Source organism: Anticarsia gemmatalis, chromosome 19 (assembly GCF_050436995.1).
Source record: "Anticarsia gemmatalis isolate Benzon Research Colony breed Stoneville strain chromosome 19, ilAntGemm2 primary, whole genome shotgun sequence".
In the NCBI taxonomy this organism is placed as follows: domain Eukaryota; kingdom Metazoa; phylum Arthropoda; class Insecta; order Lepidoptera; family Erebidae; genus Anticarsia; species Anticarsia gemmatalis.
Genome location: NC_134763.1, coordinates 513,918 through 541,121, shown reverse-complemented (window position 1 = coordinate 541,121; position 27,204 = coordinate 513,918). Strand labels below are relative to the sequence as shown.

At 35.5% G+C, this 27,204-nt stretch overlaps 3 protein-coding genes across 6 annotated transcripts in view; 1 reads left to right on the top strand and 2 right to left on the bottom strand.

The window, feature by feature from the left end:
• Positions 1–12,560, bottom strand: part of ps (RNA-binding protein Nova-1-like protein passilla) — a 107,830-nt gene extending 95,270 nt beyond the window's left edge. For 3 of the 4 annotated variants that reach the window (XM_076127163.1, XM_076127165.1, XM_076127164.1), the window contains exons 1-2: positions 12,159–12,560; positions 11,657–11,719 (exon numbers count right to left, since the gene is read on the bottom strand). In XM_076127163.1, coding sequence (XP_075983278.1) covers positions 11,657–11,719; positions 12,159–12,276 — 181 coding nt within the window. In that variant the 5' untranslated portion in view covers positions 12,277–12,560. The remainder of the gene's footprint in view (positions 1–11,656; positions 11,720–12,158) is intronic. The other variant, XM_076127166.1, reaches the window with a different exon arrangement.
• A 4,110-nt stretch (positions 12,561–16,670) lies between these two features.
• Yif1 (Yip1d-interacting factor 1) lies at positions 16,671–23,420 on the bottom strand. Its single transcript, XM_076126673.1, has 7 exons — positions 23,266–23,420; positions 22,735–22,932; positions 22,033–22,118; positions 21,405–21,572; positions 20,821–20,944; positions 19,624–19,886; positions 16,671–19,302 (listed from the first exon to the last, which is right to left on the bottom strand). The coding sequence occupies exons 1-7, from the start codon at positions 23,288–23,290 to the stop codon at positions 19,054–19,056; spliced, it is 1,113 nt and encodes a 370-aa protein (XP_075982788.1). The 5' UTR covers positions 23,291–23,420; the 3' UTR covers positions 16,671–19,053.
• Positions 23,421–24,009: 589 nt separating this feature from the next.
• Positions 24,010–27,038, top strand: LOC142981238 (transmembrane protein 179-like). Its single transcript, XM_076127000.1, has 5 exons — positions 24,010–24,295; positions 25,308–25,457; positions 25,813–25,974; positions 26,274–26,352; positions 26,808–27,038. Exons 1-5 carry the CDS (start codon positions 24,186–24,188, stop codon positions 26,946–26,948), a joined length of 642 nt encoding a protein of 213 aa, XP_075983115.1. The 5' UTR covers positions 24,010–24,185; the 3' UTR covers positions 26,949–27,038.
• Positions 27,039–27,204: the final 166 nt, after the last annotated feature.

Here is a 27,204-nt window from a genome sequence, read left to right as displayed (position 1 = left end):
CGTGTTCGTTGTATGTTTGTTTGTATGAATGTATGTATGTATTTGACACAAAATAGGGATTCGGTAAGAAAAACATGTAATTCTTAATAAGATCCTGTATTTTCTTAGAGACCTGTAATTGTTATTTAGATTGCTACGTAATTACGGCGCCTCTTTCATTTGCGTCCGCAATTTAACACAAAGGACTTGACTAATTGAAGCCTTCAACGTTCTTTTGTCTCGTTACAATTATGTACTTGAGAGAAAGATAGCAATAATATTAATAAACATGATGATATAATAAACCTTTATAATAAATTTACAGCTGAACTACTAGTGTATTATTAGACCAGGGACGTAATCCAGGTAACAGCTTCAGAATTCAGTCCATATATCGATTAGGTGTAGGCAGATGTGTATAAAATACATCCTAACCCCAACCTAAATCCCCATTTCGTCATTTACTGTCCGTCCGATGTAACAGGGGGCGAGCCTTTTGTCATATACCAGGTACAAAACCGAAGACTATCTGACCTACTTATGAAAAATTTTCTTATAGAAAGTGGACAAACCACATTGCGTTTTAGTGTCTAAAACACCTATTGTTAAAATAGAATATATGTATAAGACATTGACTTTATAAACGTGCGTAGGCCAAAACAAAGCCCGTCCTTATATATAAACTGTACGTGTATTAATACTTCCTAAGAGAGCAATGCGAGCTCAGTGTCAGACACTTGGCACCACTTTCTCGGTCAACCGGTGACCGTATATAACAGCATGTATGATATAACGAGAGCATACCGAGTAGTGTAAACATACGCACTTAGGTTAAAACTACTTTATAGTTCATATAAGTATAGTTTCTTCTTTAGCTGTAATTAATATTAAAGGCAAGATTTTTCGAGTTATTCCGGTCTGATCCCCCAAACCGATCCACTACCAATTAATATTATTGCTAGTGGATCGGTTTGGGGGATCAGACCGGAATAACTCGATTTTTCCTAATTTAAAAATGACTGTCAATAAACCTCTGAAACCTTTTTGAGCAGTCTTATATACCTATCCTATTTCTTTACTAGTTACTCTCAGACAACTACTGGATATAATAGATATAATGTCTTGCTATACATATCGCTATTATACTACCCGCAAAAAAAACAATATAAACATCGTTTAAATAATTATTCTTTTGAGCTTTAGTTCTAGATAAAAAAAAACAGCTGATCCGTTACCAATAAAGTAACCTATCCCTATCTGCAGATACGATATTAAACCTAGCTAGTAAACAGATAATACGTCAAACACACGAAAGCTTTCTCCGTATAGTATAAAAGTATAAACTATATAACTATAGTATAAACACAGCAGCTGTCGCGCGATACATCTCCGAACTAATAATAGTTGGACGAGAGTGACTCGCGACGTGACAAGACACGCAATTTGTTACGTTTTGTGCCACTAACACTCAATGATGAGTCCCCTACCGAAATACTGGGGACATTGTTGATTGTGTTGTCATTCCGCTATTTATACAATAATCAGGTGATGATGTAAATCTGTGATCATGCTAAATTTCTGGCTTCCGTTTAAGTTTCTTATTTCCTATAGGTTAAGGTGATGAAGAAATGGTTGTAGAAGATAATTATACTTAGACAAAAGAATTGACCGATAGAACAATTTTTGGCAAGACTGAAAAATAAATATTACCACTAGGTGAATACCTATTTTTTACACTAACGATATGTTAAAAGGTGGTATGTTTTTTGGAGTAAATACTTCCTATTGTATTATAGTAAAATTAGTCAAAGACAATATTTTTTACGACATGACGTGCAAATCTTTTACTCAGAAACAAAAAAAAATACTGACTAATCTATCCAGAATTTTCACATACTTCTAACACCTTTTACTAGTTTAACTAGCAACTAGCAACTTTTAAGCTTTGAGACTCAAAACAGAAACTCCACACTTAATCCTGACAAACACACCTGTACTTGAACTTGTCAAGGACATGGCTGATAACATCGCCGCAAGATGGATGATGCTACAGATAACTCAGATAAGTGCCGCTGATAGCCCTGCGTTCTTGGCCTATTTATAACATCCTTGAATACAAGGCCTTTTGGAACAGGTGTAGTTTATTTACCTGCTAGTGTAATATACCAAAAGAAGACAACATAACTAAATTTTTTTTTATCCCATTTTTGTCTGTCCCACTCCTGGGCTAGGGTCTTCTTCCAAACGGGGAGGGGATTAGGCCTTGAGTCCACCACGCTGGTCAAGTTCTGGTCGGGGACTTTACAAACAAAACGATTACTACATTAAAAACTATAGTTTTTTTTTATATTTTTAGGCCCAATGTTAGCGCATATCAAAGTTATGATTATTGAATCTAACACTGATTAAAAAGGGCGTAGAGAATTTATTTATTTAAACATGCTAAGAAAGAGCTACAAAAAGTGGTAGTAACGAATTCATGGTAATTTTGTACTCTATTCTTCTGAAAGGGTATAGGTACACGCATTTTATTGAAGTTTTGATTTAAGGAACAAGCACGCCGTCATTTGCTTAGAGGAATTCCCGCCTCCGTACTATAAAGAATGAAAAGAAATCATTCGTATCAATAAGTGGAACCAGATCAATAAATCACTAAGAAATAACGATAGCATCTACTTAAAGTTCATAATAGAACTATTAACATATCACGCGGCGTTACATTCAATATATCCATCGATCCAGTTTCAATTGCGATCAATAACTAATGGGAACACATCAAAATGGCCGATAACGATTCAACCGGCGTCTGCGCGCGCGCACCTATTGTGACAATTTCAGAACGCATCGATTACTATTGATAGGAGAAAAAAAAAACTATACACGTATATATGAATATGTATCTAAAATGTAAAGATATAAAGTCTAGTTTCGTTTGAAATAGTTTTGAGAGATAAAACGTTTGTTTATGATAAACATACAGCACGCAACGATTATTGCTTCATTACAACATGTTTGTACAAACGAGTGTAATTGTTGTGTTTTTGTACTTTATTGTTATTATATTAGATTTTATTATAGAATACGCGTGCTATTGAACTTGTAGGAATGTTTCTAAATATATATTAAGGTGTAATACTGTCTAGAGACGACAACTAAAACTAGCTATTTTTTATTCGAATTTTACACTCGTTGTAGCTTGTTATGTGTCCCATAAACCAATGGGCCAGTTAATAATGGCAATTCTCATAAAACCGTCTGGAAAATGAGACGGTTTTGCTGCTTCTTGAATCTCAAAGCAACGATATAAAACATATCTTACTGAGACTTCAGGAATCGCGCAACAGCTGTGCTTTGGAGAAAGACGCCTCTAACACTCTCTATCTCTCTCTCCTATTTTTGCATAGACTTTTACAACAAATATTTGAAAGGAAAACTTAATTTGATAAAACGGTATTCAATTGGGCCGAAAGAAAGCAATCAAAGATGCAATATCCATATGATTTTTTATGACAGAAACAAATAAACCAACAAGCGAAATGTATCCACTACAGTTGCCTTAAAAGACAGAGTAATAATGACATAAATATTTCAAAATGCAACGTTGAAATTCTCGCATAAACGAGAGGAATAATAAAAGATTTGCCGTCATGAATGTCAAGCAGGCAGCGGCTGACAGACGGTGATTTAAAACGGTTACCATGTATCAAACTCATTTCAATAATGTCGCGATATTTTATGGAAATATGCACTATGGCTGCCAATTTGGTATCGACTTTTGATTTTCATAAGGCTTTGAATAAATTCCTGTTTATAATATTACGTGTATACCCTTGGATTTAGTAGAAGAGGTCTTTGTTACCATTTTGAATTTATCTAGTTTCAAAATCTGATCGTTGTACGCTATTATCGCGACTGCTATACATAATACTGATTTGAACTTGCTAGTAAAGCCTAGTAACAGATATCAAACAATAGAAAAGTTATAGTAACCTTTAAATTATCATATTAAGACACGTTTTAGTTTGAACGTCTTATGTTTTAGTCCTCATTCCACACGTGGTGGACTCATAACCTAGCTATTACCTCATTTTAGGACGAGACCCTTGTCTAGCAGTGGAACAGTACACGTATTAGCTCATGGAAACTTTGTGGTCTTATCAAGTCAATATTCGATATTAAAACCATTGCTTTACTTTAGAATACTCTCAAAATCATTAAATAGGTAACGATTATTCGTCCGTGAACGAAACCGAACCCTTTTCTTTGAGAATACATTAGCATATTGATTAAAAATAACTAATCTATTGGCCTACTTACAATATTAATTCCATCACTAAATAGATACTTATAATTCAAGTATTTATTTTATTTATTTATCATAGTCCGTCTAGTGTCAAAGTTATTCATGCCGTACCTACGAAGGCCAATAGGAAAAAATATATTTACTTATTAGAATTTCATATTAACACCGCATAAAATAACCCTGGATTTGTAAATCGACATGTCTTATTTCTATTATAATTAACTAGCTGACCCGCGCAACTTCGCTTGCGTCACATTAGAGAGAATTTTTTCCCCGTTTTTGAAACATTTTTTACTGGTACTCTGCTCCTATTGGTCGTAGCGTGATGATATATAGCCTAAAGCCTTCCTCGATAAATGGGCTATCTAACACTGAAAGAATTTTTCAAATCGGACCAGTAGTTCCTGAGATTAGCGCGTTCAAACAAACAAACAAACAAACAAACAAACTCTTCAGCTTTATAATATTAGTATAGATTAATTACTATTTTATTACAAAATTGGTCAAGGAAAACGTACATTTATATATCAACATCAATTTGTAATGGCATAGATACGTTGAACGCGATAAGATAGCTGTTATCATTGTTTATCAGTAAATTGTAAAATAATATGAGAGCGTGTTATCAGTTCTATCGTTATCTCACACTTCGTTTTAGGTAGGAAGCTTAAATGTCATTATTACATATATTTTTGTAACACATTTTCTGAAGAAATAATAATTTATAGAGCAAAAATTTTCTAAGTGCGATTATTTTAAAGGAAACCTTCGATATGATACGCTTCCTCAAGAGACAACTAAAAAGTATTTTTATAATAAAAATCAACCTTGTAACCGGAATACCAAGATTTCTGACCTCACAGAATATGTAAATAAACAGCTTTGATAAACCAACTCGTAATTAATTTTCCTTGACAAATGAGCTCAACAATTTTAGTATAATTTAGTTGGATTTATGACAGCTTAGCTCTACTCTTTGAGGTTAAAAGGGGTCACTTCATTACGCCTACATTGTGCCCTAAGCGCTACCCTTTGAGAATTCTATACCATTAGTAACGTTATAAATGTACTTAGTATAATATGTTCTAAAACATTAACGTCAAATACACTAAAGAATAAGCTACAATTGTACGCCATTCTCTCTCTAAAACCCTAAGGCGTACACAGAAATTATTCTATAGAACACAACTCAGAAACATAAGTACTTGTTAAAAATAAAAACACGTAACAACGGCCCTCGAGTAACAAGCAAGATATCTGTTATTCCTTTATTTAAATATTTATCATTGGATGAACAAGTACATAGAACAGTCCGGGACAATGACAAGCCTCCGGCCCGGGGCTACGTACGTATCTTGAGCAAAAAATTATATGAAAGGTAAATCATGAAAGCCACAAGGAAGGTAGGGGGAAATCTTCGCTTTTCCGGTGCGGGTAAAAGGTAGCGCGGGTGTATTGATTCGCTCTGCGGTTTGCCAAAATACAAACGAATATTCATATTTACCTCAACATAACGTGTAAAAGTGAAAAATATTTTTCTAAATGCTCGGAAAGTCCGCACGAAACATTTACAATCTAATATTTTATATTAAAAGCTCGTAAGAGCTCTCTTTGGCGACGCAAACGAGAGTAAAAATGCGACAGGCAAAGAACTCGGCGGCGGAAATTTTAAAACATTAATGAATTTAGTGTTTGAAAAGATTTGGGTCACACGTGAGCCCGCCGCACGTGATCCCTTGAGACGGGGAGCTTTGAGGGTCTCAAATTAGGAGCAAAGTAAATATTTATCAACACAGACCCTCTGTTCCCTCGTCGCAAAAATACGGGTACTTTCACTTATCACTAGGAGCAAGCTACGGCCGAGTGGGACCTAACATTATACTGTGGAGTGAGGGTGCGCTACCTGAACCTTTACACAAGATACAGTCATGACGTTGAATGTTACACGACAATTACGTTGAATATAAAGTAGATAGGGTCAAGACTCGAGCGAAGATAAACTGAACGAGCTACTTCAATAACAGTTAAACCTATACTTAAGTCGGTGTAGTGTTTAACTTTACATAGTAACGTCTGTCAGTTCTCATTCCCTCACTGCGAGCGCAGCAGTAACTCACTGTCGATTAACTTTAACGACAAACAATACTATAACCAGCGTTTATTACGGAAAAAAGTTAAACCTATGCAATTGAATCTTATTACGAAGCGACCGGCTAATCTGTATGCAAATGTAACACCGAGGGGTTCGAACGTGTAGCACTCAACTGTTCAACACAATCCATTCAAATTATCCGAGGGCAACGCCCTAGGGGTGGCCAAAAGTAAAACTTGGAGCAATCAACAGTTTCGTTTTTACCCCCAGTTTAGCCCGCAGATATAGCAATGTTTATAAAGAGGAACATTGAGCCGGGATAGGCCGTCCCGGCGGAGGCTTGATTCGATTCAGTCGGCCGAAGTTGGCCGGTCCGAGGGAATTAATGCAACAGTTCCCGAATAATTGAGCCAACAATCTTCTAAATCTGTTCTGTTTTGATATTTCAAGCCTTTTGGCGGGTCGGGAAGTTAAATAATTTAGTCATATTTTAGGTTTCGGAGCCATTTTCGTGAGTAAGTTATTCGTGAAATTATAATTGAAGGAATAAATCATTCAGAAGACGTAATTACTTTACGTTTCCTTCTATTCTAAAGTAAATAAGTTATTCATGCTGACGAAGTCTTCAAGTCAATTTACTTGGATTCTTTACCAGTTTCTTTATAAATGCAGGGACGTCTATTAGTAGAACTGAGCTAAATATCGTACTGGAGCTCGGAGTAATTCATCCAATAGTCAGTGAATTAGTGCAGACCGCTGTGTGGTGAACGTGGTCGGACATAGTCGAGCAGTCGTCCTGCACCGGACGGCTGAGGTTAACTGAATACGGAAGCTGGAGAGCCGAGCATTTGTGGTGGCAGAGCACAGCATTCAGACGATCACACTGTATTATGAACCATTGGTTTAGTTACACAGCAAATTGTACTTTGAGAAAGTCTGTCTTTATGAAAAGGGAATGGAATATTGGAGATTGTAATCATTTTCCCGCATGAAATATTCTAAAAGGAAAGGTATTGTATTTTTTTAAGCATCAAGCTTTTAACATTACATTTAACTTTCCAACAGTATTATAGGTTTATATTTGGCAATTACTAGGTGCCTGTATTTCTGTGTGATACATAAATATTTGTTTTACGTAGAAATACAAATCCCGGCCTAATTGTGGTGTAATTATCGCTACAATTAGGGACATTTATCCATGCGTGCTATTCACAGAAGCTACTACAACTAATTAGGCATCGAAAAATCAGTTTTCGGAAAAAATATATCATTCAATAGAAACCTTTATTTTTTTTATAAATGCCTCAAACCTTCAGCTTTCAATGTTTCTGTACAGCTACAAATGGCAGTATGATTCCTAATGTCCAATGCCCTATTTTAGACTCTATATTTCTATAGTCATAACACTCATAACACATGAGCAGTCACTTAAAGACATGTTTTTTGCAGTCATCTAATCAACCGAACTCTTTGATTTTAAACGATTTTCGCCATATTCACAAAACTACCCATGTTTTTCTTCATAGATTGAGTACAGTAAGTAGACGATCAAAGCACTTTGACATGTCTGTCTGTCCGTAGTGAATTGAGGCCCTGACTGTTTACAGAGACGAGTGGCGGAGGTCAATTGACCAGAGATGACGTACATTGCCTATTATTGATAAATTAATATCAAACACTGTATCTATCTACTGTTTGCTATCTTCTTCTGTAGAGAATTACTGTCTTTCGGCCATTAAAATGCCTGAGTCTACGAAAATGGAAATTTAAGGGCGACACTGCGATATAATATACATCTACTAGTTTTGACTATGAAAATTGCTTAGTTAATGGGCTAGTTTTCAGCACTAGAATGATATGTTCTTTGTTTTTACTGAAACCGACTGAAACGATTAGTTTCTTGATATATTGTGTATTATACCTAAAAAGTAAAACGGTAATAGTAAGCGATACGATAGTATCACGTGAAGCACTGGATCGTCAACGTTTTTATCGAGTTAGCTAATCTTAAGTGTAATAAATAACCATAAATACACAATAAATTAAATACAATTATGTAAGTATTTACATTGTTATTTAAATCAACAGCGACATCAAAGGCATTCAATTACACAATTAACATTCAAACACGTAAATTTATTAACACTATTTATCTAATAAGTTGTGCAACCAAGAAGGTTGCATTTCCCTTGACATTTGGTTACATTAACCAACGCTACCGGTTACGCGGCAATGGCAGGATATGACGTCACGAGTACATAGCGATGAGCGCATTAAAATTTCATAAAATTAATGAATGAGCCCTCATTAACCTCAAACTCGTTAATTTGGACGTATTTCTCATGACCGCCGCCAACTATTGTAATGAACTGTCTCACTTAATGAAGGGCTAGGATTTTATAGTTATTTCATTTAAATAATGGTAATTGACTCCGTGCTTCGGAGAGCACGTCAAGTTATAAATTCTTGTTAATTTGGACTGTAATGATAGTCAATAAAGGAAGACAGGGCCTTCCAAAATTGGGTCTATGTAAATTTACTTTTATAGAGAAGAAAAAGTTGCACAACATTAAATATACGATATACCGAAAAAAGAGATTCAATTTGACAGCAGAAACCAATGTCAAAGACAACATAGAATAAAAAAAATGAAGATTAAACTTCAAAAACGGAAAATCAGAGTCTAAACAAACCAAATACAGAATAATGTACACAGATACTAAACAATCTAAGCCAAACAGACTTGACAAACGACCTTCATTGACAAACAGACAACAATGCACTTTAATAACACGGATATAAAGTATACAATTATATAGCTAGACAAAAAATACTGCAATCTGATCATGACCTTGCATGAGACCTTCACATACTAAGTATTCACTTGATTCAGTACTTATTTGTACCTAACACGTGTGTCATGTTACATCATTAGGCTAACTTTGAGCTAATGTTTATAAACGTAATTTGAAATATATTTTATCGTCGTTAGAACTGGTAATTTAAGTATAGGTTCTGGATAAATTTAAACGTACCTTATATACGGTTAAATTTTTCATGAAAACTACTGGTCCATTTATTACATTGGACTACGACCCCCATAGGATGAGTTGACGAATAACTCAACAAGCCCGTAAGTAATAATCAATTTTTTATTCTTCCCGGTCTCCTACAAAACTATGCAAAGTAGCCAAATTAAATCTTAGTTTTCGGCTAGCTTCACTACGTTCTACTTCATCTTATATCGTTCCTTTCATTATCTATATTAAGTGAGTTATCCAGTACTTATCCGGACTATAAAAAAGTCTTTAATATCTATACAAGTACGTAAAACACGCTTAGATAACCAAAGGTAGAGGCCGAATTGGATAGCATCGAAAGTTAAAACGCGCACGGCTGCCAGATCCAATTTGGCAGAAATTCGGCGAAAGTTTCCTATGCTACTTTATAGAAACTGCACTCGTATTATGGTATTTTATAGCGTTGCATTACGTAAGACTTTGGTAGTTAGCCGTGGATAACATTTGCACAGTAAATAGAGAACATTTTGTGGCTGTACTCTCAATAGAAGAACGGCTGCAGTATCCAGTAGCAGAATAAAGTACCTCAAAATGTTACGAGTGTTATAGTTGCCCTTTTCAGAGCTTGCTCTACAGTTCACATTTCCTCTCAAAGCCTCTTTGTGTAAGTAACTTAGCGACAAAGTAAATTTAAAAACTTTTTTCCTCAAAACTCTCGTTTCAAGTCCCACCTCAATCCCACCTAGCTATTACGAAATTCCGTTTATCAATTTGCCCAAGTTTAATGTCAATATTTCTTTGAAGTTTCCATGTTAAACTCAGGTTAACTGTTTAACTAAGTTTCGTAATGAAGCAGGGAGCCATTCAAGTTTTGTTCATTTCCACCCCAATTCGCAATGCGGTGTTTAGTTTCACCTGTTTAAATACGTCAAGAACAAAATACTATGACGGAAAGACCTTTGTCAAGGGTGTTTAATTTGTGTCGTGTGTGTAAAATCGCCCTAACAAGATTCCTACGACATTATTGACCTTTTCAATCGCAAATAGGTTGAGTATTTCAATCAAGACATGTCTACACACCAACAGTACAAATTCCAGCCTCCGCTCACATCCTAAAGCACAAAAACATCATGACTTGAATACCTCAGGAAATATTCCACAACAGCGGAAATGAATTAACACTAATTGCTATCTAAATGATGATATAATAATATCTAAGCAGCGAGATACACTGCAGTGTCATGAATTATTCATAAATAAACATATATTCTGCTGTTGTCTATACTGAAACATAATACTAAATAGTATTGATAATTTTGTTTTTGATGATGGTGAAACAGTGCCAATCTATATTACTTGTGTATCAATTTTAATGATTCTGATTATGCAAAATAAATTAATGTTAATTATCCAATTGTTAGTTGTCTTAAGCGAATATAAAATCAAAGCGAAAAAATAAAACACTTTTGGTCAAAAGAGAAGAAGAATGAGAAGAATACACCAAAATAATAAATGGTAGAAGTTCTGTACATTGATGTTCACACCAACGATGCAACGACTAAGCCATGGGTGGTACTGTGTGAGGCTAATACAACATGGCTCACGACAACGAGGCAATGTACTGTGCACGATGGACGATTTAACGATATACGCTAACACCTACGCTGCCATCACACCCTGCTGATGTACCCCTACTTCTAATAATAGTTTACTACACAGAGGATACTGTCACGGCCATTATGAAACTCTTATAAGACTCTTTGAGGCCAACATTTCAATATTATATTCAAATGGTTATAAATATTAACATATGATTAATGTTTAACAAACAGAGATAATTTACATTCATCTTATGCATCTAACCAACAGAGGTATGCAAAAAAATAAACACTGCATTTGTGTGGCAATGACCCATATTTCTTAATACTTGCTTCTAAACAGCTGTTTTAATGACCTCTAGGGCCTGTTTCAACTTTCGAGGTCTAATAATTGGTGGTTTGGCCTTTATTACTGTGATATTAGATCTAGTGAGAGTGGTTATAAGGTTAGCTAATTGGATATCAAAATTACTGTCTAATAAGAGTCTTATAGGAATACGGGGGTGCTCTACAGGCACTGCGGGGGTGTGGGGGTGGCGACACCGAGGGTCGCTTGCACGTGCACCAGCAGAGGTGATGAGCGCGAGCGATGCGCGCGTGAGGCATGCGCGCCGCAACAACCACAAAGCCGATGAGGGAACATATGCTTAGACTGTCGACTCACCGAAATGAGACGTTATATTGCCATGGCCGTTGGCCAGTGGCAACGCGGTCACCAAGTCTTGCACTAAAAAACAACGACTATCTTTTAACATTGCATAAATTCATACTAGTAACACGCGAGGGCGGCTCGGCCGGCCCCGCTCTCTTATCAAACGGCGAAATTACTCTGATAAATTGTGCCTATTACTATACAACTTATCAACAGAATTAACTCGTTATATTACAGTAATAAAGCGGCATTAACTACTCCTCAGTACTTTATCTAAGTATTCGTTTTTAAAGACAAATAATTCGACACATTATGACCTCACAATCACTGAAAAATAGGTCAAAGTGATAACAGCGGCGTGTACTGATAAGAATCTACTTGGAGTCCGGCTGCGTGCGGCCGAATCGACCACAAGTTCGCTGTGTCAATGTTATGCCCGCCTTGCCAAGTACGCAATGAAGTAAAGACACTACATAACTATGTATAGTGTGTAGGTAAATAGTGCGCCACTCACCCGAGCTGAAGTGTGATCTCTTCACGTCTCCATTTTCCGAATCGCCATCGAGCGGTCGTTTCCTCGAGTCCGTGATTTCCGGACTGGGGCAAGTATCCATCCCTGTGTCAGCGGCCATGTTGAATTTCAGGGCAAAACTTTAAACTTGTCTAGCATAATTCCCATTACGTAATTGCTTCAAAATATGTACGTTTATGCGGCACTGTATATTATTTTAACATAATAATGGTAACACTTATCACTTAAACAACTAGAAACGAAGGAAATTTGAAGTTTTGAATGGTGTAGTTATTGAAATAAGAAGAGAAGTGACACTATGGTAGTTACGTCTAAACGTTTTGTGAACGTTTGTCGATACTGCGGCTGTTTGTGGCGCATGGCCAAAGTGAAGCTTGCCGCGAGTGTCACGCTCGCTGTGTTGGCACCACTGTATTATGACAGTAACCAGCTGATTGCGTTAGGGCTTTCAACTACTGATGTCGATAGCTAATTTGACCTACTCATGGAATGTATCGTAAGATTATTTTTTCCTACGATTATCAAAGAAAAAAATAAATAATGTGTATGTTACCATAATAAATATAATTTTAATAACGAAAAGGATACAAAACTAACATTAACATGCATTCAATAACTATTTAACATTACTTCTATTAATCTTTTTGCTTTAATTAAATCATTGTTACTGGAATATTCATTTCAAATCAGAAGTATATTGGTGACTCTTATTAGTTTCCTACCATAATTATACCGCTAACGTTTGCCATTTTTTTTGAATAATTGTCTAAGAAATCAAAAAACCATTGTGAGGAGTTGTTGCCATAAGTATCTCGATATCGACGTCATTATATAAATTTTCTCAAGTACAACACTACAAATACATAATGCGCCAAGGTCGTTCAGGGACCAATCAACGATCGAGGCTAGCTTCACTGCGATACGCTATTTGCGCGAGATTTAAAAAATAAAAAACCACAACGAATTTTTTTATTTTATGCTGAAAAAGAAAAAAGGTTAAACATAATCAACAGTAAATTATTATTAATAGGATGGATGTTTACTTATACAGACTGTTGTTTTAGTTTTATCTTACCTTTAATTATTGCCATCAAATGTTTTCCAAGACGAAAGATTAAAGTTCAAGGTAAACTATTTTAAAATCAAGTATTTATAGTGTTACGTTATTACGCTCTTGTCTTTTTATTACTTTGATTTTTAAATTAAACTTTCAAATTGAGCGCCACTTGGAAACCTAGCGAAATGGCTGGAACTAGGTCAAGGACCAAGGTAAGTGTTGCTGTCTCGCTCGCGCAACCAGATCTAGACAATTTTTAGGTCATGTAGTCCGAATGAATAAAAACAAAAGACTAAACACATTTAATATTCAAATCTACAATTAGATAGCTATTTAATTTGCAGACCCAATTAAACTTGATACTATCAGAAAATTAAGTTCTTGTAAAATAGTTTTATCTCTGTTCTCTTTCCTTTACTTAGTCTTTACTTTAAAACCTGGTAGCGAAGTAATTAGGTTGCGAAGTTTTTGAAGTTCCTAATATTATCTGATTTTAGTTCTTACATAAATTGTTGCCGCAGTGCTTGTAGCGCAATGCGGGCGATACCTACGCCATCTGTTATCTAAAACGTGTAACTATATAAAACCTAAGTTTTATTATAAACTGTGGGAGGGTGTTTTAATTTATAATAACCTATTCTTTTATAAACTTATTTGTCATATTTTTTGTCATTGCAATAAGCAGAAATTCCTGAAAATAAGGGTTGTTTCTATGGACAGACAGTGATCAGATTTTTTTTAGTTTTATGCAGTTTAAGCTGAGGTTGGAATAACTTCGTAGTATTTTTTATAAATAACGTACTGCCGGCCTTTTATTACTTAACCTTTTTTAACTATAGCCTAAGTACTGAGCAGTAAACGGGCTTCAAAATAAAAAGTTATCATTATCAAACCAAATCATATACAATTAACAAACGATCGAAATTTAATAGAAATTTGTGAGTATTGTGTGCGAATTAATGTATTTAGATCATTTACCGCGTTCAAAGTAACAGATGAGTAAACACAGGCACAAACTGTACAAACACGATCACCACGCGATGTAGTGGAAGTGTTATAAATTGTTCACGCCTTTGTTTTATAGGGGCTTTAAATCCACTATTTGACCATAAAGAGAGGCCAGTTCCATTTCCATCGCCCTTATAATCTAGTTAGAATATAAACGCACTATCACTGAAAAGATAAAATATCGTAGTTAATCGTAAGTAGCTACTTGTAAACCAATAAATAATCAGACAGCAAATTAAAAAGGGTTTTGTGTTTGTGTAATCTGAGTTTTGCGCTTTCCAGGGCATTCCGACTTCTATTTTTCTCTTAATTACTTGATCAAGTAGGTACCTACTTAAAATAATAAATAAAGTCTGGCAAAAATACTTTGGATTTTAACTAGTCAACGCTACTAAGTAATCGTAAGTTACATACTAGTACTACTCAGCTAAGATTACACGCTTAGCACTTTATCCAACCTAAAACTCTGTGATCAGTTGCATGGCTATACCATAGAACCAAAAACATATGGTGTACTTTCAAACAATATTAGGTTAATTTATCTAATTACGATGTAGTAAGAGGGATAGTCACATAACGTCAGTCACGCTACACACCTGACAGTTACCGTGGTGTTACCGTGTTGTGCGTGACAAAGAACTTTTATAATTAACAACAGTCCGTGTTCTTATGCCGTGAGGCAACGTACGAAATCACTGTCATAATACTACATACATAATATCAAGCCTGTTATTCTCAAAGGTGTAGGCATGGTATAAAATATATATTATGTACCCACGTTTCGCCTTTTGTTATGTTAGTCCCATGTTATACGGGGCAAGCATACCCTTTACCGGACACGTTACCAAACTTCGGACTACTCATAAATTCTGATATAATAATTATAGACCCTTCAAATAGTGGACTGTTGATCATAAACATTTGTTCCGAATGGGAAACGAACCTACGGCACCTGACTTATTTGTACTGATGTGGCGACCACCTTAACCACTGTGCCGTGGCGGCTGTTAAACATCATATTATAAAAGCTTTTAACATCGTGCTCTTTCCGTATTGATCAACATTCTATCCTAAGTACTAATATTTTTATGCGAAAGTTTGAAAACATGGATGTTGTATAATATGAATGTACTTTTGTTTCTCTTTTACGAAAAACCTACTTAACGGATCTTAGTAATAATCTTAAGAAATTTCATACACAGATAGTTATAACCTAGATTAACACATAAGATACTTTTAACCACGGGAAATCTTTATATTATGCAGAGGAAATCGCAAAAAAAAGGCTAGTTCACAATATAGAAAAGCTTTTTCAACACATTGCACGTGCAGCAACTATTAACACAATATAGTTCGTAGCAAAAACGAACACCAAACAAGAGCAAACGTTATGAAAACGTGTACATTTCATAATAACGACGCGCGGCCCAGTTCTGCCGACCCCGCGGCGGTAACGAGCGTTATTGCCTATTAGCTGGTCAACTAATTCATTGTTTGTATCATTTTCACTGTTATTGAAGGCTTTTTATATGTTACGACACGATATGTGAGTAAAGATGGTCGTGTGAAGAGAATCGTAAGTAAAACTTTATTTTAATACCAGTTTTAAGTTTACTGGCTTAGTTAAAACCACTTTTTTTTATCAAGATTAATGTTTTATAAGTACAACTTGGTTAAAATAACGGCAATAGCAATCTTTATTATGCTCTACTGATTATATCGAGATGAATCCACTATTAAAACAAAGTCTTAAGAGTGCGTAGCTAAGATCGGTAGTGTTAGTAATCTGCAATGTTAGATAATAAGTCTTCATATAAAATAAGAGTTATGAATCTTGTTTCTGATTCTTAATTCCTTATTTTGTCGTATCGTCATCGTGTCGCCAGTGGTAAATTATATAATATCGTTTCGCTTAACTACATGTAACACTTTCTATTTCGTACACACTATAGATATTCACTAGACCGTGTCCATGTTTCGCACTCAGCTATGGCTTACAATATGGACTTAATAACTACATTTATTATTTTATCTACTAGTTAATATGGAAAAATGGGGGAAGTATTTGCCCAGCAGTGGGATACTCAGACACATGAAAACCTTTGATACCTCTGCTCACACCCACAGGTAGACGGCTTGCTTTTATGTTGGTATGTGTGTCTAGATTCATCAAAAAAGCTTAATTACTCCAAAAGCTATAAGCTTCAGCATCCATAGCTAAGGAACCACTATTCGTCTTCAGAAACACCAATCACAAAATACAATTTTAAAGGTCCGAAAGGATAGATTTAAAAATTATATTTATTATTATATCCTATTTTCCATTAGACTATTTTAGTATGTCAAAATAGTTCTATAGTCTATTAATACGGACCTTCAAGCAGTTTCAAAAGGTAGGAAGTAAGGTTGATAGAAAATAAAAAAGCCCATATAAAACTATCATTTAATATTGCATGGTAATAGTACAAAACCTCACTAGAAACAGCTCAGCTGTAGGTACGTAGCACATACTAAAACAATAATCATTCATAAGCTTCACTTTTATATTGTTTTTAAATCTAAATAAGTTGGGGTGCAGACTTAGTAATGAAAATTAAGTTGTTAAAATTAAGAAAATTACTACTTGTAAATGCCTTTTTTAATATTAAGATATTTTAGTAATGCATTTTATTTATTTGTATTTTTAATTGTACCTAATCACATAATACAAATCACACCTTAGAATTAAAAATTCTACATATTTTCAGAAGATTAACATTTTTTACTTTGGACCGTTTAAAATTTCACTTTTTTGTGTTTCAGATCTTATGTGTATGAATGTGCTCTCGATAAAAAAATGCTTCAAGAAAATTTTCTTTTTACCAAAATACATTTTATGAGTAATTGAGTATATTGGCACTTAATAATAATAGGAATATCTGATTATCATCCCGTTAAGTAGTTTCTAGAAATAATGTGAAGATAGAATATAGAAAAATAATAAAGTAGGCAAAGTATTGATCAGGAATCATAAACATTTTCTATCTCTTTTTTAAATGTAGATTGTATTTTGAATCTTAATCCAATTTATTAGGCATTTTTAATTTTTAATGTTCCAATGCGGTGGAATGTATTTTTTTCATATGAACATCATTTTTAAAGGTATGTACATTATTAACCAAAATATTCTAGATTATGTAGTGCTAAAAATGAAAATGATTTACTGATTATACAGATGGTGCCATCTATCGACACAACTATAAAACTACACGATTTCAAAAGAGATAGAAAATGTTTACACAAACTAAATACATGATTAATCATTATTTAATTACTTAGCAAAGCAAATATAAAAGTAATATAACAATATTGTATATTTACATTAATATCTCTCATAATTTGTATCATCAGACTAGATGCTGATTATTGCAGACAGAGGGCGCTACGAGACTAATTTAAGTAACACAAAAAACAAAACATCACCGACCATTTATTTTGTTTTCAGTAGCATGATTTCCTACAACAGATACTATTAAATAGCGAGCATTTCACAATTAAAATGGTTTACAAATATTTTTTGTAGAATTCGCTAAATGTGCTGTTCTGTTTTTCATACTTGGTACCTGGATAGCTGGAAGTCCTAAGTGATAGGAATGATTAGGAAATCCGCCCTATTATTTATAGAAATGCTTGTTAATTATTTTGCAGAAATTAAATCACACCGACTAAAGCAATATTTTTTATTACAAGTTTACATTAGTCAGATTTTCACACAAAATTTGCAATCGTTTTAAATGCCTGTTTGCAGTCAGCCTGCAACCACGGCCAGTGTATCTTGCGCCGGAACGTCAAGCAGTATATGAAAATTTCGAAATACTCGTAAATTTATTGGATAAACAGTATATTTGTTCATATCGGTAACGGTATATTGTATCAGTAATAATAATGGCCAGTTTCACCACTTCTGATGATGTTTTATTCATGTATCGGATAGATTATCAAAAGGAATTTTGACAACTGTTTTATTACTATCGCGTCATATATGGGTAAGATTATCCGACACTTGATAATGAGCTGTGAAATTGACCCTTTTAGTAACGTTGCAATTTTACTGTTCAATGTAATTATTTGTTTCAGTCATTATAACTTATTAAAGAAGATTCTTTGATTTAAATATTCTAGTCTACTAAAATTCTACATTCCTATGTCGAAATTGAGGTAAGTATAGTTTTTATAAAAAGTTTAAAAACTTACAAAATATGAGGTAATTTGACAGTTCCAAACATGTTCCAAATAGTTTTTTTTTCTACCATACTAAAAAATGGAGTAATGTACATACTTTTAAAAAAAAATACAGCGGCAATGCTGGTTTTGTTTGTAGCATTTGTCGAAAATTTATATATTCTACTAAGACTGATGGTGAAGGAATATGAGTTAATTATTGAAATTACCTTGACGAGAGCCCTTTTTAAAAGACGCTTGACTAACTAGTGCAACGTATGGTTTTTATTTTTTATATCAGCCGTTCAAATGATAAAATGAAAGTTCCAATATGTCTCATTTATAATAATGTGAACTTTAAATATTTATTTTATGAGTTTTAATATGATTGCACTAGTGTGCCTTTCACAGTAGAAAGGAAAATCAGCTCTGCAGCCAAATAGAAAACATTCTAACCACTCTGATTTAAAACCTAGCCTCTAAGAAACTTTAAAAGCAAAATTTCCCAAAACAAAAATAAAATCAATAAAACATAACTTACTGAAACCGATTTATTCGACAATTATTTACATTGAACAGTAAAAGCGTGTAAGTACAGTGACCCGCGGGCCGCTATCGCGCGGGGGCTGGTGGGGGGGCGAGGCCGGCGGGCACGAGGTGGTAGGTGAGCCACCACGACAGCAGCGGCTGCGTCACGGCCACGAACAGCAGGAAGTACACGCGGCGCTTGGTGCCGCCCGCCGCCGGCTTGCTCCAGCTGTCCGCGTACGGGTTGCCGGGGTACGCCTGCGGGTAGCCGCCGTACGACGGCTGCTCCGGGGCTTGTGAGCCTGATAGCAGTTGCAGGCGTAAGGTTTTGACCTAGAACATAATAGAATGCTGTTATTTTTTGTGTATTTAGAGCAGAAAGACTGAAAAAAATCTGTTATTATAAAAGTCATTTGTAATTTTTATGAACTGTTAAGTTAAACCAAAATAGGGATTTTGGTCTGTCTGATTTTTTAGACAACAACTACAATAATTTGGATAAAATCTGACAGAGTAGTTGCTATATTTAATTTCATTACATACTAAAAATTACATTGCACTCGTCAAACTTTCATTGATTTTACTTCTATACAACCAGTTTGCGGCTATATTCACACACACAAAGATATTTAGCGCTACGAAAACTGTACTTACCAAGAAATAACTGAGCGCAAAACTGCTATAAACAAGACAGCAGTAATATCCAGTCTTGCCCAGTATGAGCCCGGCGAGGAGGCTGCCGATCATGACGGTGTACTTGTAGCCGGAGTAGGCCAGCAGGTCCAGGGTCTTGAGGCTGGTGCTCGTGTTCGTCACGTACAGCGTCACCAGGTACATGATCATCTCGAATATTATGTACGCTAGAGCCGAGGAGGCTTGGATGCCTATTTGTTCAGGGGAGAAGCGGTGCTGGAGACCTAAAGAACGAAAAAAAAATTGTGGTTGAAATATAAAGTTCAACGAATTCGTTCTACTTACGTACGGTCAAAGGCCCTGGAGCCCATTAATAAGATAGAAATTGGTTTCATTTACATTCAAATGCCATGTCAGAGAAAGATGTACTCAAGTACAAGTTAATACTTCCCACGCAAGTAGTCGCAGGTTCGCACCTCAGACAACACACCAATGACTTTTCTATGAGTGTATTAGAAATAATTATCACTTGCTCAAACGGTGAAGAAAAACATCGTGGGGAAACTTTGCATGCCTAAAATTCGTTTAATACTTTTATTGAGGGCATGCAAAGTCTGCAACCCGCTTTTGGCCAACGTGGTGGACTCAAGGCCTAACTCCTCCCACATTTGGGAGTAGACCCTTGCTCAGCAGTAGGACAGTAATGGATTAAAAAAGTACAAGTTAACTATACTTTCAGGTAATATAAATAGAATAAAAAAGAAACACTGACGCGATAAGAGTGCTCGAACTGATAACCTTTTAAAATATAGCCAGTGAAATATAATATGTTTATTCTATTGTGGTTTCGTAATAATACTGCAAGTAGATAGTACTGGCATATTTCCTGCGATGATAAAATTATTGTTCTAAAATATATAATCATTATGTTTAAGATATTTAATGCAACTTTAGTGACTACAAATTTAAACTATAATAATTAGGTATGGTTTTGAACTTTGAAGAGAATCTAGGCAAAAACAGTTCGTGATGGGACCAATCACTGAATTAGGGAGTCGAATAGTGGGCAAATCTTGCCTAGTAGTGGGACAGTACTGGATAAAATACCCATTATTAAGTTCATTGTTTACAATCCATGAATTGTATTTATCTACCAGTCTCTCTGTCAGATTTGGTACCAGTAGTATACTAACAACTTTTTAAATGATTGTGCCTCACCTAACACAAATCCGGCTAGCAGCACGTAGGTAACGTATCCCATGGAAGGTATGTAGAGGTCGGGCGCGTTCAGGTCGTATCGAGGCTGCACTGGCGTGTCCTGGTCGTATTTTACCATCCACTCCTGAAAAACAAATAATATTGAACATTTTATTACATATCCCAAGACATAATTACACTGTCACTTATAAGTTATAATAAGGGACATTAAAAACCAATGTTAACAAAACCCAGCCAAGTGCGAGTCGGATTTGCGCACGATGGATTCTGTGTCATCTACGTTTCAAAAATGCGAATAGTTGATGATGTTACCAATATCGAGCAAAAGCTTACATCCCATGTTTATGGAGCCAATTCATAGCCCAGGTAACTGGGTTGTGGAGGTCAGATAGGCAGAAGCTTCATGTTAAATACTGGTATTGAGCTGCATCCTGTGAGACTGGAAGCTGACTCCAACATAGTTTGGAAGAAAGGCTAGGCTGATATGTCTTTAACTACAAATATGAAATACTTTATGATTTGATGATAAGAGAAAACATCATAATGAATTAATAAAATAAGAGTTAAAAAAAACAGTTTCTCACTTTGTGTGTATAAGGGAAGAGTATGAGCAGTAGTTTCCTCATCACGTATCTGGTGTCGACGGCGAAGTAGTAGCGCAGGCGCGACACGGGCACGTACTTGTTGATCTCGCGCTGCACCGCCTCGCGGCCTTGCGCCGCCAGCTGGTTGCCATACTGCAGTGCCATGTCCTGAACAACAATGTATTAGCTACAGATGAGACCGTACCACTTTGTTCAGTTGATAAACTATAAATGAGTTGTACAATGACAATACATACTTCCCAATAGTTGAAAAGATACATCTAAGAAGAAGTAGAAACAGAGAAAAAAGAATTTTAATGGTCAAACAAGAGTGTAAGTTCTGTTTATTTCGCTAATCTAGAACTATAACAGAACAAGATACAAAAATAAAAAATATGTGTGTCTTTCAACTATCGAGGTCAGCATAATGTCAGTCCTGTTATATCCAAAGGTATTCAGGTATACGAAATACACTTTTGCTAACAATGTTAGTAGCACGTAAAATGGGCATGGCTACTGTTCAAAACACTTTCAGGCAGCTTGCACTCTGATACTTTGTTGACCACCAACCAACATTGTCACTAGGTTATTCAAACTCATTAGTACAATAAGTGTATAGTTAATTTACCTGCACAACGGGCTGTTGTAACATAGATCCTATCTGTGCAGGATTTACCATCGGAGACTGAGGGAACCCTCCCATGTAGCCAAAGTCTGGAAACAAAAACATGACATCAATCACAGTTCTTTATTCCTAAATAAATGGGATAATAACTCTCATAGCCTGTTGTGCTCACTGGTTGGTAAACAATCTGTGGATCAAGCAATGGCTTCACACACAGATTGTTTATTGTTAGAAATCATTCTATAGATGGGTGACTGCATAGTGTTATTTGAACTGTGTGTCTCCTTGCTTTGGAAGGCATGTAAAAAGTCAGTCACGGTTATTGTCAACTAACTGACCCGCGCAACTTCGCTTGCGTAACATAAGCATTAAAAATTTCCCCCGTTTTTGTAACATTTTTCACTGGTACTCTGCTCCTATTGGTAGTAGCGTGATGATATATAGCCTATAACCTTCCTTGATAAATGGACTATCTAACACTGAAAGAATTTTTCAAGTCGGACCAGTAGTTCCTGAGATTAGTGCGTTCAAACAAACAAACAAACAAACAATCAAACAAACAAACTCTTCAGCTTTATAATATTAGTAAGTATAGATTAAGATAACAGTTGTTAAGCCATGTCAAAGACCTTTCGGGCGGCTTGAACAACTTTGACATTAGGTTGACCACTAACCATATGATAGATAGATAGAGAGACTACTCACTTGCTGCAGGTGCGGGCTGTCCAAAGTCCTGTGCAGTTTCCAATTGGATTCCTTCCTGGTATGGTGGTGGTGGACCTGATGGTTGATACCCAGGGTTGTAAGCGGGTGCGGGGCTGAAGCCGGGCGTCGGAGACGGCGCCCCCATCGCGGCCACGTCGCTCACACGCTTAGCCTTGCGAATACCGCCACCCTGGCCCACTGAAAACAATATAAACAATAAATTATAAACAAACTGAGATTCACATCACATATTGTTTAATTAGTATGACACCTGTTCTCGTAATACCGACGTAGTTCACAGAAATGACATTATTATCACAGTTTCAACCACTCATAACAAACTTTAGTAACTGCATTAAAACACGTATTAATGTCATTACAATTGTTTGGAGAGTTAACAGCCCTTCAGGTAAAGTATCTAACTGTATGTTCAGTTAAAAATAAACAGATTTACTCCATATAATGACTCAATGTGTGGTGATTGTGTCGGTAACAGGTGAGTTAGTTATTTACACGATAAAAAGGCCTTACCGTTTCTGGAAGCGTTAAAATTCATAATGTAAGGTTACTATTTGCTTAAATAGAGTACAATGACATAGTAAATTACTCAATTAATACGATTTAGCTCTGATTCTGCTGATTGAAACACATCACCAACGTCCAATCTGTCTTATTTTGACGTTTGCTTGTGACAGCTTGGATTGTAATTGTTTACGTTTCATTTCAGGGAATATGATAATCCACTTTGGCACCTAATATTGATAATTATTACATTTGTATCTATTTTTTATTATATTATAGGTAATAATAAATAATAACAGCTATGTACGACAAATAAAAAAAAAATGGAACTTGTTACCCTCAGGGCAACTGTCGCCACACAATGGAAGCTTATAGGTTGACGACGACGACGCTGTAGGCCAAGAAAACGTTGGCGTGAAAATTTGGATACCTACCTCACTTGATGGTTGGTAGGAAATAGCTGAGGATCGTGACCGAAGGGGGAGTTTGGGAGACATCTTGGTCAGTAGTGGTTCGCATGAGAGAAATCGGAGTTATCTCACTGCTTGGCAAGCAAAAGACTCGCTCAGAAACTTTAACTGGTTTTTAGTATCTATTTCCAAAATAAGCGGAGTTTGTACTTATTTTGTCTAATCTTTACTTCCTTCCAAGAGGACCTGAAAACCGTTTAAATAATGTAAAGTTGTTTGGCAGCACCTTTATATACTCAATACAATATAATATACCCACCTACAATTATCCTTAAAACTTAGTTTGTACTTACTTCCTTGGTTCCGAATTGTTTACTAAACCGTTTTAGGGAAAAAAATAATAGGTAAACTCATATAACGCGTTTTCCTATATGATCGATATAGGAAAAAATACTGATGTTAATATCGGTTAATATACATTGTTGTATATAATTTTGTGTGAAGTAGACGACTGTTACGATGAATTTAATGAAAGTTATAGTTCTTAGTCAGTTAACTGGCCATATTATTTGGCTATTATCGTCATTGTGTATTATTATACCGATGAGTATGCACGAGATTCAGTTCAAGTAAGTAGTCTATACATTAATTCACACGATTTAAAATAACTTTACAATCAATACTGTTGGACTTATCGTAATGGGAGATCACACAGCTATACACCTTTGTTCGCCTGAAGTTTCAGCCAAATTATGATAAGAATTCTTCATAAAAACTTCTTCAGTTCGTACCTTTTGTAATAATGTGCCTTATGCATTACAGAAGTTTGAGTAAATATCGCTAATTTTTCGTCGCACGATCTAGTACAAAAAGGCCTAACGCCCTATAAATAATCCTTTTACAGATCTTAGGGATTACGCCAACTGCTTTTAACATAGTCTCTATACGATAACTTATGTTCAAGGCAAACGTATTTTGGCACTTTGTTGCTTTATTTCCATACGAAATAAATTTACTGACATTGGGGATTGATTTAAATGAATGTAGGTAGATGTTAAAGAGGAAAAGCGTAATCAGAATCACATATTTACAATTATATACCAAGGTACATATGAGGATAATTAAAAAAGAACTTATCACTAGTAACGATGCAATTACAAGGTTCAGTAGAAACATTGTGTAATTATTTGCAGTCGTCATTAAGTTATAATAGGAGGATGAGGAGTTTCATGACTTGAAAGTCGTTGTTTCGACAATAAATGTGCCAAAAATCTCGCAATATAACAAAACTAGTCTCCACTATGAATGGCGGATTTTAAAGCTCAGTCATACTTTCGATCAAGATCTTTGCTCCTTCGTACTCGCTATTCCGTTCACTTACAAGAGAACCAGGTAACTACTGGACTGTGTGTCTAGATTCTGAAGTATTTGACAGGCAACCGTCCAGGATGCTTTCTTCATGTTATAGATTGCCGGCAATCTGCGCCCAAGATAAGCCACTAAAGTTGGTGGGTGACTGACGTTTTAAATTCTACATTTTGTAGGTATACATCATGCGCACTGTGCGTGGTTCAGTTGCTTAACTATATTAACACTTCTTGTCTCCCTTACTTGATTCTTACTGAATGCTTGAATTCGCAGCGGATCATGTTTGCTGTTCACCACGGGAGAATGGTATTATTACAACGGTGCAATCAAACTGGTTGCAGATTGGGCACCGCGCTTTTATTGCATTTATGTGAATTTCCTCGGAGTTTTTCAATTAATCGTATGTGCTCTGCAAATATACAGGTAAGGAAAGTCGTCTATTTTGTTAGCTATAAAGTTAGAGAACTAATTGTCTAGGTGGTGGTGGAAAATTTTTACATGCAAAGGAATAGTCTGTTTTTTTCAAGGATCACATGAACAAGACTAGATTGTTGCTAAGTGTGCGTTGAGAAGCGTGCATCGTCATAGACATTTTTACATATTTTAGTACCAGTACCTAGTGTTCCTCCACTCTTAAAGTAAGGAATAAAGAAAACATAATTCCTAAATTTTGCCTACATTTTTAGGCAGGATTGCAGGATGTTTTGCTACTTGGCTCTCATCCCTGACAAATGAAGAAAACCAAACATTATAAAAACTGTTGTATTTTTATCCGCAGGTCATTAAAGTTCTATTTCAAAGATGAGGTCGCGTCGTTCCTCATATTGTTTCTGGAAGCAGTGAGCTACGTGATACTATGTGTGTTGACTATGGCCTCAGCGGTTATTGTCACCCTGGGCTTGATGTCCTGGTGCCATACAGTCGCTAAAAAGTTCTGGAGGTACGTAAAGTAAAAATCACTGAATCCGGTTTCTGAGGTACATTTAGCGGTAGTTTATCTATTTAATAGCGTTTAAACTTATATAGAAAAACGTTACTGAATAGATAAACTACCGCTAAATATACACAGAAACCGGGCATAAGGCACACAAATATTCGGTTCGGCATTAATCGGCCTAGTCGAGCGACAAAATCGAAAATTTGTAGATGAATTTTCGTGAAAAATGCAGCTTGTCAGGCCTGTATTTTTTAAATGAATTGTGACGATCGGACTCTGAGGAACTACCCTATTTTTTGCAGTTGTGGTGATGCGGCTGGCCAGATATTGACTGATGGCGTATCTTCTAAAGGTTTCTATGTAGAAATGCAAATGGTTCAGGTACCTATATTTATTACATTTGATTTATTTTCTTAGAATCTAAGTATCGTTGGAGTTAGGGATTCGCTTAGTAAGTATTCTTATTTAAGTAAAACAGATGGAAAAAAGGCTAACGCTGTGTAAATACTAGGGTATTGACGGAAGTCGACGCTCACATTTGATGAACTCTGATTTCTTAAAATTTATTTACATATAACTTGTAAGTACCTACATGTATTTTATCAGTAATGTGGACGATGGTCTCGGGTTCAATTCTGGAGTTGGGATGAGCTATTAGTATTTCTTATTTACATTAGAACATCTTTAAGAGTTATGGCAATAGGCACGTCCTCTGATACACGGGTCTAACATAATAAAATGTGACATTATTTACATAGATCTCTATCTGTGCCTTCGGATATAAAATGCATAAAATAATGTTAAATTATATAAAGAGATGAGTATTCTCTTTACAGTTCGGTGCCTGGGCTGCTTTCACCACATGTGTCGCAATGGCCTACTTCTCTATTCTGAAAGTGTGGCATTTCCATATGCTGGAAAATACTAGTGGAGAACAACGTAGCCTCCTCAACAGAAACAGATCAACTCTTGAGTAGAAGAACAGTTCCACATTTGCTTAAAGTTTAACTAGTTTTAGATAAGGATAGGCTATAAAATATCAACTTGTATATAGAATATTACTTAAAACAAATATAGACAAAGTTATTGAAATTAATTTGGTATTTTGATTTATTAGCTATTAACTAATCTTTAAGTTCAGTTAAGTAAAATCGACTACATCTTCGTATTCTGACTATACAAAAGCTTTACGACAATATGTCAAATGTATCAATTGTCATTGTTGTCAAATGG

Coding starts and splice junctions, on each gene's coding strand:
- Yif1 (XM_076126673.1), bottom strand. CDS start 23,290: ATGAATTTTAACGCTTCCAGAAACG. Junction 22,119..22,734: donor ACAGCCCGCACCTGCAGCAA/GTGAGTAGTCTC, acceptor TTTTGTTTCCAG/ACTTTGGCTACATGGGAGGG. Junction 19,887..20,820: donor GCTAGCCGGATTTGTGTTAG/GTGAGGCACAAT, acceptor TTCGTTCTTTAG/GTCTCCAGCACCGCTTCTCC.
- LOC142981238 (XM_076127000.1), top strand. CDS start 24,186: ATGAATTTAATGAAAGTTATAGTTCTTAGTCAGTTAACTGGCCATATT. Junction 24,296..25,307: donor ATGCACGAGATTCAGTTCAA/GTAAGTAGTCTA, acceptor TTGAATTCGCAG/CGGATCATGTTTGCTGTTCA. Junction 25,975..26,273: donor GTCGCTAAAAAGTTCTGGAG/GTACGTAAAGTA, acceptor TATTTTTTGCAG/TTGTGGTGATGCGGCTGGCC.